At 42.3% G+C, this 10,322-nt stretch overlaps 1 protein-coding gene across 1 annotated transcript in view; it reads left to right on the forward strand.

Annotated features, from left to right (window-relative positions):
• JPH1 (junctophilin 1) overlaps positions 1–10,322 on the forward strand; it is a 104,636-nt gene that overhangs the window by 73,223 nt on the left and 21,091 nt on the right. Inside the window, exon 4 of the mRNA XM_018567534.1 lies at positions 3,800–4,428. Coding sequence (XP_018423036.1) covers positions 3,800–4,428 — 629 coding nt within the window. The remainder of the gene's footprint in view (positions 1–3,799; positions 4,429–10,322) is intronic.

Here is a 10,322-nt window from a genome sequence, read left to right on the forward strand (position 1 = left end):
GCCCGGTATTTTTGATAATAGCGGTCATCAGCGGCTTCTGAGCCGCTGATGACAGCTCAGCTATTAATTTAAAGGGGACAGTCTGCTGAACAGTTATACTATAAGCTGATGGTCGCTAAAGCGACCATCAGCTTATAGTAGAACTGTAAATGCCAGGTCCGTATGGCATACTGACCTGGCCAGCTGGAAGCACTTTTGTAGGTCCGTATGCCATACGTCCTTGGCAGCGAAAGGGTTAAGGGTTATGTTATTGTTAGAGTATTTCAAGAGTTAGGTTTAGGGTCAGTGTTAGTGGGAGGGATAATGTGAACTGAATAAGTTTGTATATTAGGGAACAAGTTTAAGTGTTGGGTTAAGGTGTTAACTTTTAAGGGTTAGTTTAAAGGTTTCAGTTTTATATTTAGGGTAAAAATAAGTGTTCGCTTGAAAGAGAGACAACTCCAAACAGTAGGAGCAACAAAATTGACGACAAAAAGTCCCTGGAGAGATGCGACTAAGTGTAGTATTTTATGGTGCAAAGCTATAGATATGTTTTTGATGGATATATTAGAAAGAGTGTGATACTCGCATAGATAGGTTGTGAGAAATCACCTTGGGGGTATCGGTCAACCTACCGTGCAAAACAGGCGTGCAGGGAATATTTTTGTCCCCACAAGGATAGTTGCTCTCGCTGCTCGTTGGGGTGGAGTTCAGATGATCAAAAGCTCGGCAGCTAGAGGGACCCAATGTGTACTGGAAAAACAAAGCAAGAATGCCCCAAAAAACTTTTTTTGGGGCATTCTTGTCTTGTCTCCAAAAATAAGTGCTACGTTGACTGGGTTAATTGTTAATGGTCAGTTTTATTTGTAAGTTTCGTTTATGGATTGGTTAGAAGTCTGGTTCAGATATATTGTTTGTGTGGGGGGTTGTTAACTTTAATTCCTACTTGCCGGCACCTACAAGAGGAGGGAGGTATTCAGGTTCAAAAATCATTTCATTTGAGGAGTATTAGGCTGGGCACACACCTTACAACCATTGCAAGACTTTTGTCTTGCGATGGTTGTAAGGTACTTAAAAAAAGTACGATCTGCCTATGTTGCATAGGCAGATCGTACTTGCGATGATCGCAAGCCACGCCCCCTGAGGGGCGGGCTTCTGATGACCGCAATGCCGAACGGGCAGTGTGCACTTGCGCACACCGGCCCGTCCGGCTTTTATCTTACAAAAATGCTACAGACCCGCCGAACATCGTACGATGCTCGGCGGGTTTTCGAACATGTCCGGAAGTTAAAAGTCGTGCGACCTTACAGTAGTAGAGGTCGCACGGCTTCCACACATCTTACGATAATCGTACGATCGCGGGATTTCCCGCGATTATCGTACGATTATCGTAAGGTGTGTGGGGACCTTTAGGAAGAACACACAATATAAAAAATGTTGAGCACTGCTGTGTTTTATTTGGATCTCTCCTAGTTATGTTGTGGCCAACTCCTCTTGTCTTTTTGATGGCCACTGTTTGCAGCCAGAGGAAACGGGACCTGCCATTCTACACTGCCAACATGTGAGCTCTGGACACTGTTTGTATATGAAAACACCCCTGTAGGAGCCTGTGCTACCTAAGAGCCAGTTCACTACCTATAAGGGGCGGGCTTCTGATGACCGCAATGCCGAATGGGCAGTGTGCACTTGCGCACACCGGCCCGTCCGGCTTTTATCTTACAAAAATGCTACAGACCCGCCGAACATCGTACGATGCTCGGCGGGTTTTCGAACATGTCCGGAAGTTAAAAGTCGTGCGACCTTACAGTAGTAGAGGTCGCACGGCTTCCACACACCTTACGATAATCGTACGATCGCGGGATTTCCCGCGATTATCGTACGATTATCGTAAGGTGTGTGGGGACCTTTAGGAAGAACACACAATATAAAAAATGTTGAGCACTGCTGTGTTTTATTTGGATCTCTCCTAGTTATGTTGTGGCCAACTCCTCTTGTCTTTTTGATGGCCACTGTTTGCAGCCAGAGGAAACGGGACCTGCCATTCTACACTGCCAACATGTGAGCTCTGGACACTGTTTGTATATGAAAACACCCCTGTAGGAGCCTGTGCTACCTAAGAGCCAGTTCACTACCTATAAAGTGTGCTTTAAACTAGGACTCTGACCAAAACGTTTTCTTTTTAGTTTTGGATGGAGTAGCAAAGGGTTTAATTTTCTGACAGAGTTTTAATATTGCCTGCATCTCCACTGAGAACATTTCCCATCACTCCCTGTCCCAGTGACTGAGGTGTCACCAGGACAGAAAGTAAAACTTTATGTGCAGCCCAAATGTTTTTCTTAGTTTTGGATTGAGTAGGGAAGTATTAGAAACCTTGTCAGGATTGTACTGCTATCCAGGACTCCTTAAAGTGTTTTTCACTCACCTCATAGTTCTAGCCGACATGTGACAATGAGACTGTCACAGGTCGGCTCAGTAGATCGGGAAGTGAGCGAACAAATACCGGCGTTCGCTCACTTCTCGATCCGGTCACGGCACTCTGCTGTGACAGGGGAGGGGCTGGATTCCCTCTCCCCGCTCCGATCCTCCAGTGCTGACTGGCGGAACGGATGGGGGAGGGGGCGGGTACAGCTGGCTCTGCTTCTAGATAGGCAAAGCCAGCTGTCACTCACGCAGCTGGGCGGATACAGACATAATTGTCGGGATCCGCTTCAGCTGTGGCGCCTCAGTATACCGCGAGCTGTAGCTCGCGGTATACTGAGCTTAGTGTGATGGGAGGACGCTAGTTTGTGTCCTCCCGTTACCCTAAGGAGAACTATGTGGAAAAGCCTTAACCCCATAGTTCTCCTTTAAGAGAGATGTCTCCTCTTCTGTTCTGCTGATGATTTACCAGACAGGAAGTCTTCCAACAGCAACACAGGCGAAAACGAAAATGCACTTTTTAGTAGAGATGGGGAAGGCTAGAATCCCTGTCAGATTTGTATTTCCATGTGTATCCCTGTATTTCTCTGGCTTCCTGTCTGGTGAAACCATTGTCAGCAGGACAAGAAGTGAGGGTAAATCTTTCCAAAGTAGCCCAGACAGGGGTTCTAGTCCTTCCCACTCTAAGGCTAAGAAAATGTACCCGTGAGAGACACAGATAGCAGTAAAAGTCTCACAGAGGACCTAAGCCTTTCCCATGCAATCAGTTTTTAATACTATATCTATTCTACTGGGTGATTGCTAACAATACCAGGCCACATCACTAGCAGAAATTGTGCGGTGTACAGCTAGCATTACAGAAAGTTTGCAGAAACACATTTAGCATTATAATTATAAATATTTTTACATAATTACATTTCTTCTGTATTTGTTAACATAATTGTTTTATTACAAGAAGCTTAGAATTCTTTGCAATCTGCATCTTTGCAAATTGTAATGTTTCATCATTCTGCACAAGGGTCGGACAGAGAAACCTGAAACAAATGTAGATGATTACAGTGTGGTTTATCTAGTGTATTTATAAACCGGTGTCTTGTGACCATTCCAGCATTAATGCCATGCATACCCAAAAAAATGAGTAAGGGTGTCACTAGTCAACTTCCACATCATTGAGATACGTCTTTATTATATATTATATCTGAGAGAGTGCAATATAAAAATCATACATATTAACGAGTTAAGTTTTCTTAGTGAACCCTTTTCTGTGATGGGACTTTCATGAGATATAATACCCTTTAGAAAAAAATAAATAAAACAATAACAAGTCTCTGTCTGCTAATGTATATCATGTATGTCTATATCCATTTAAAACTCAGAGTCTTATTAGATTTTGTTATTACAGGACCGGATTATATCAGGCAAAAGTTTCAAGAAGTTGTAGAGGTTAAAGAGAATGTTGAGGAAAAGTTGCCTAGGAAATCTCCATCTCCAAAAGAGTCTCCACATTTTTACAGGAAAGGAACAACTCCTCCAAGAACACCAGAAGAAAAATTGAAAGAACCGTTGCAGCCTCCTCGTCAGCATGATTTAAAGAGAACATATTCTAACTCTGTTGTGGTACCACCTGCCAATCTTGAAAGAAAATGCACATCGATTGAAAATCTACCTATTTCTTCCATTAAACCTGTACCTTCTAAAGCTTCTGTGAAAGAGGTCATTTCTAAACCATCACCAAAGGCTTCCTTTGGCCACAATCCAAGCAGCACAGGGAATGGAGAACTACATGACGACTTTCACAACTACTATGTGGACGCACCAATGCCTTCAATTGTTAAAGAAGACTCGTACCTCAAAAAATCAACAGTTTCAAATGTGCTGCCACCCCAGAAGCAAAGTCCCAAGAAGCCACTGACAAAGCCAGAAGCCAAAGAAAGCCCACCTGATCCAAAAGTTAAGAAGTTGGAGCAAGTGGCACCAAAGAATGAAGCCAATACAAATTCTGCTTCTCGAGCTGTAAATGAAATAAACTCCGTAAGTATTGACAAAATGCATTGAAACGTCAGACCTTTTGTATTGTATTCTTTTACCAGCTGATTTTGTTTTATGAAATGTGTCTTTATCCTCCTGTTCTCCTCCGTCTATTTTGATTACTCAGTGCTTGAGGCCCATGATACGGTCAGCATTGATACATTGACTGTATACAATCGACAATGTTTATAGGAAGGATTATAGCACCATTATAGTGAAGTGGCTTTATCCTCATACAAAATGGCCATGGCTGTGACTGTTTTGTTCCCGAAAAACAAGGAACAAATGTGTGAAATGACTGTTTATATGAGCCAGTGAGATCGATGAGACAGCAAAAGTAGATGTTATGAATATGCAATATTTTATAAATTATAATCAATTTTTGCAAATAACGATTTTCATAATCAGTTAGCCAATTATTATTTTTTTTATTAATTAAATAAAAAACATACCATCCTTAATTTACAATAAAATACACAAATTCAGTGTTACAAACATAAAGTTTATTTCAGAATAAAACGGTATGCACATTTTTTGCACTCGCACCGCACTGGAATGCATGCTACAGCCAGGAGGTGCATTTGGAATGCCATTGAAATGAATGAGAAAGGACGTTCGCCAAGTCTCTGATGGCATTATCAAATGTTCTGACCAAATTTTTCAAATGAACATTTGTACAAAAATCTACCAGCGCATGGCCAGCTTTAGTGGCATCACAAATGTTTGAGTTCATTTTAGATAATTGTAAAATTGGGATTTTAAATAAGAAAAGTAGTAAAGTTTATTTGCAGGACTACACAATTTAATATGCAAGTCAAAAATTGAAAGAGGTTTTCCTTGAAAAGAAAATATTCTCTAATTTACATCAAGGTTTTATACAGCTCTTGGCTTCTTGAAGAGAAGTACTGTCAATCATTGCTTTCATCTAGTGTGGACATATAACATGGCCCCAGTGAATTTTCAAAGTCACACTTTCTGTATTTTCAAATTGGGAAAATTATGACTTGTGTCTTCAGTTTGGCATAACTAAGCAAGTCTACATGAATACATTTTTGACATGTCTCAGTGCAGAGTAATGGTATAATTTTCTAAAAAAAATTTGAATTTATTATTAAAAAATAGGTTTTAAGCTCCAGCTTATTTGGGTCTGCTGACAGAAATAAATAATTTCCTTTCATCTCCTAGTGATCATCAGATTATTCCTTGTAAGTTGCCAGCAAGATAGAGGCTACGAGATAACAGATTGTCTGATCTGTGAAAGATTGATGGATTTATACACTATCATGTCATAGAACGGCAGTGGGATTGAGCTGTGTTTGATGGATTCTTATACTAGCAGGTTATAGAATGGCAGTTGGATTAACTTGTGTGTGTGTGGATTTATACACTAGCAGGTTATAGAGCGGCAGATGGATTGAGCTGTGGAGGTATGATGGAGGTTTATACTGGCTGGTCACAGATTGCGAGTGTGTCCTCCCTGGTCCATCATTCTAGCCTCAAACGTAGATGCTGACCTTAACTTATTCCCCTTGGGTAGAATGAAATATATGAAGGCATTGTCAGGAGGTGTATGTATGAGAAGGTAAGTGCTCGCTTCAGTAATCCTGTTGCTGGACAGTATTGCATAGGTGACATGACCCATAGGCACCTCTCCCAGCTTGCTGACTAGATAGTAAAGTAGTAGTAATAGCTGAGGTCAGATGCTTGCCATCCTCTCCTCTAAGCACGTTTAGTGTTGGGCTGACACTGGGCAAAGCAGTAGAGCCTAATTGGCTGAGAGCACTGATTCTTCTTCACTCAGAGTGCTTATGTGTAGGGTACAATATACAAATGATAAGTCCAGGCAGTTACTCTAAAGTTTAAAGGAGAATTATGAGGGGAGTGATTTTCACTCAGCCTCATAATCTGAGCCGACCTGTGACAATGAAACTGTCACAGGTCGGCTCAGTAGATCGGGAAGTGAGCGAACACATACCAGTGCTTACTCACTTCTCGATCTATCCGTGCACAGAGCCGTGACAGGGGAGGGACTGGATCCCCCCCTCCCCTGTCCGATCCTCCAGCGCTGACTGGCGGAACGGACGGGGGAGAGGCGGGTACAGCTGGCTCTGCCTCTAGATAGGCAGAGCCAGCTTTCCCTCACGCAGCTGGGTGGATCCAGACATAATTGTCGGGATCTGTTCCAGCTGCGGCGTCTCAGTATACCGCGGGAGGACGCTAGTTTGTGTCCTCCCATTACACTTAGGAGAACTATGGGGAAAAGCACTAACCCCATAGTTCTCTAAGAGGCAGCAGTACCAAAGCCTGCTGCCACCTAGGGACTCACAATCACTTCAGGAACCCCACGGGCTTTTGGCAGGCTGAAACTAATAATTATTTTCATAATTGATTAGTTGGCCAATTATTGTTTTTGATTAATTGGATAAAAAAATGAAATACCATCCTTAATTTAAAATAAAATACACAAATAGTGTTACAAACATAAAGCTTGCTTCAGAATAAAACTGTATGCACAATTTGTTGCAATCGCACTGCACTGGAAGGCTCAGCATTGTGGTACTGTGCGTTCCAGTGCGGGCAATCACACAGTGAGTGGGAGGCGTGTTTGGGATGCCATTAAAATGAATGGCACTGCAACACACCTCCCGCAGCAGAATTTGTCAGGACGAAATGGAAAAATAATTTTTTCCCACCTTTTATCATTTTTTTTTTAAATAATTGTAAGCACATGGTGCTTGAATAACTACAGCCAGGGAATGACAGCTATCAGTGGCAAGGTTCCGCAGACGGCAGCTGAATGTAAATACAGCAGGTAGTGGGCAGGTGCAATAGCCAGGCTGCTATTGGCCATTTCAGATTGCAATATCCAATCGCAGGCTGGCTATTGTACCCACCCACTGCTTGCTGTGCCCTCCTCCCAGCATGGAGAAGAGAGCTAGGGGATCCAGCCAACTTATTGATAATAAGAATAGTTGACAACTATTCTCAATATCGATTAATCGATTAGTTGGTTGCAGCCCTACAATGTGCACTATACAGTGGGGGGGGGCATTATCAAGCACATTAGGCTGCCTCTCCTTTGAAAAAGTCTCTGCAACAGGTTTACAGTCCTATGCGTCTGTATTCCTGGGCTGTCAAGTGAGACACTTTGCAAAGGTTTAAGAAAGAATAATTACTAATGGAGCAACAGATTTTAACTCTAAACTGATGCATAATTAAGAAGTGGTTGGGGTCAAGTTTTATTCTGTCAGAGTGCTACTTCTACTGAGGAAGGAATTTATGACTCAAGCTATAACCTTGGAGAAATCTGTCTCCAAGTGGTCTCACTGACTCTGTTTAGCACTGCTTTGCCATGCGACAGAACTGATGAATGTCCCCCAATAAGTAAGTGTCAGCATTTATTCTAAAATTCAGGAGGCTTATTTAAGATCTACTATCCTATCAGAAGCATGAGTATGTGGATGTGTTTCACACTGCAGCTCCAATTCGTGAAACAAATCAAGGTGTAGCCACACTGCACCATTAAAATACACCTGTCACCACACTTGAAAGTTAAAAAATAGGCCCTGACTACTGACCAAGCACCACCAGGTGCCCTTTGGTAACATTGATTTGTAAATCCATTCCTTTTGGGTGCCCTGGAACCCCCAAACCCTGGGCTCCCTTAGGACTCATTCACATGGCCATTTTGGGCTGTACACCAACAAGAATGTGTAAATCTCCAGCGGGTTCCACAGGTGTTTGAGTTCAGCCACGGCTACTCATCCTGTACAAATCAACGAGAGGCTGTTCATGGCTTTTCACATGTAATCACACATGGACTGATTACATGCAGTTAGGAACAGATGAGAGCAAACTCTCTGCATTGATTTGTACAGGTGTTGTGGCTACAACTGATCTCAAACACCTAGGGAACCCGCCAGAGAATTACGATCATTCGTGTCGGCGAATGGCCCAACACGGCAATGTGAATGAAGCTTTAGAAATGCACATTTTAGCTTTCTGTAAAGTCAAAGCAGTGGCCTGTGAAAACTGGTTTGCTTTAATGTAGAACTATGGCCCGCCATGAAAAAAAATATGTGCTGCAGAACTGCATTGTAAATACATCTACGCTTACAGTTTTCTCTTAGCTCCCCGCAAAGTCCCACAAATGCCAGTTGATCACCTAATGCAGCTTTCTGTGACTGGGTGGACAATGCTGCACTGAATGCAGAGCATAGTTGTCACCCCCATGTAGATGTGCCTGCTTACACTATAGTGGGATGAGAAGATGTTGCAGGGGGCATGGCTATCAGTATTGTCACTGTTGATTCACAAGCCAGCAGCCCTCTACCCCTCAACTGCTTTCTGGATTGACATTACTCCCTCTGCTGCTGAAACCTTCCCACTGTGAGCTGCAGTGTCTGGGAAGGGGAGCATGTGAGACACAAATGACGGAAGATTTGGCTGAGATTATATATTGTACTTTAGCTTATTCTAGGTTTTGATAAAGATTGTTCGTTGTCACACATGATATGATACATGCAGCAATAGCTGCAAAAAAAAAGTCTCTCACAGCCTCATCTGATTAATGGGGAATGATCGCTACTGAAACTTATGCTGGGGTTGTCGACTCAGCATGAGAACCTTAATTTCAAAATTGCAGCATGTAAATCTCCCCTGTGACATTACCCTAAAGGCAAAAAGGACACAGTGCATTTCAGTTCCATAGAAGACCTAAAGGGTTAGCAGGCAGTGTATAAATAGCTCTAGAACTGAAGCAATAGCCCTGGGGAGTTATGATTACTTCATCAGTGTGAGCTGCTTGTTATTTACATGTTAAAGGCGATTACAGTCTATCTAATAAGACATTTCTATATGTAACGCTAATTCAAAATTATAGTTGTGGGGATCTAATCAAAACACTACGTGTCAGTTTTTTTTCTGCTGTGTTTGGAGAGTTTGTGTTTGGAGGTAATTAAATAAAATGTGTATAGACGTTCAGGCTGCAGACAGATTTAACCTCCCAAGCCCTTCTGGCAGCTTGTATGTTCATATATATTAGGAATATCAAACACAAGTTAAATGGTGGGTCTTACTGAGTGCTGATCATTTTCACAATGCCTTATTATAGCTACGGAGGGCCTTATTATAGCTACGGAGGGCCACAGCACTTTGGTACTTAACAGTCTATAACAAATGCCAGATACAGAGGCCTAAAAGGTATTGAGCATCAGAATTACTTTAGGAAGTATAGCTTTTGTCAAGGAAAGGAGGTGGACTAGTGCAGAACAGCAATTCCTGGGTTGGTAGTCTGTGTTGCCTATACGCAGGGTTACATTTTCTGCAACTCTGCTCTCTACACAGGATGTGTACAGCACAGTGACGATGTCACCAATCAGGGCCGGCCTTAGGCCTTTAGGCGCCCTGTGCGAGAAAGCTTTACAGCGCCCCTCAGTGGCCACACCCTTTAGTGGCCACGCCCCCGTAACCACACCCATTTCCCCCAATATATGCACCATTTAAAGACTCCTATTTTGTTAAGCCGCAAAGAAACATATTAAAAAGTGTGATAAAAATAAAACTTTTATTCAAAGGTATTAAACTTGTAGGCACAATAGAAGTATTCTTATCAAATAAAACAACAGAAGGTAAACAATAAATGTCAAAATACAATAGAGTCTATAAAAATAAAGTGTCAGGTCGTCATGCTGACCCCTTTTTTCAAGTAAGTGCATCTAGAAAAGTAAAAATAAAAAACAGAACACAGACCCCGGGCTACATGTAAATGAAGCCAGGGGTCTGTATTGTATTCAGACACATAATAATAATAATTTGTTTGAGAATGTGCGGCGGCCATGTTGGCCACCAGCGTGTTCTCTGAATGCGTGCCACCATCTTGGAGGCAGGGAGCATGA

The sequence above is a fragment of the Nanorana parkeri genome, unplaced genomic scaffold (assembly GCF_000935625.1).
Source record: "Nanorana parkeri isolate BGI_ZX_2015 unplaced genomic scaffold, ASM93562v1 scaffold1058, whole genome shotgun sequence".
Taxonomy (NCBI): Eukaryota; Metazoa; Chordata; class Amphibia; order Anura; family Dicroglossidae; genus Nanorana; species Nanorana parkeri.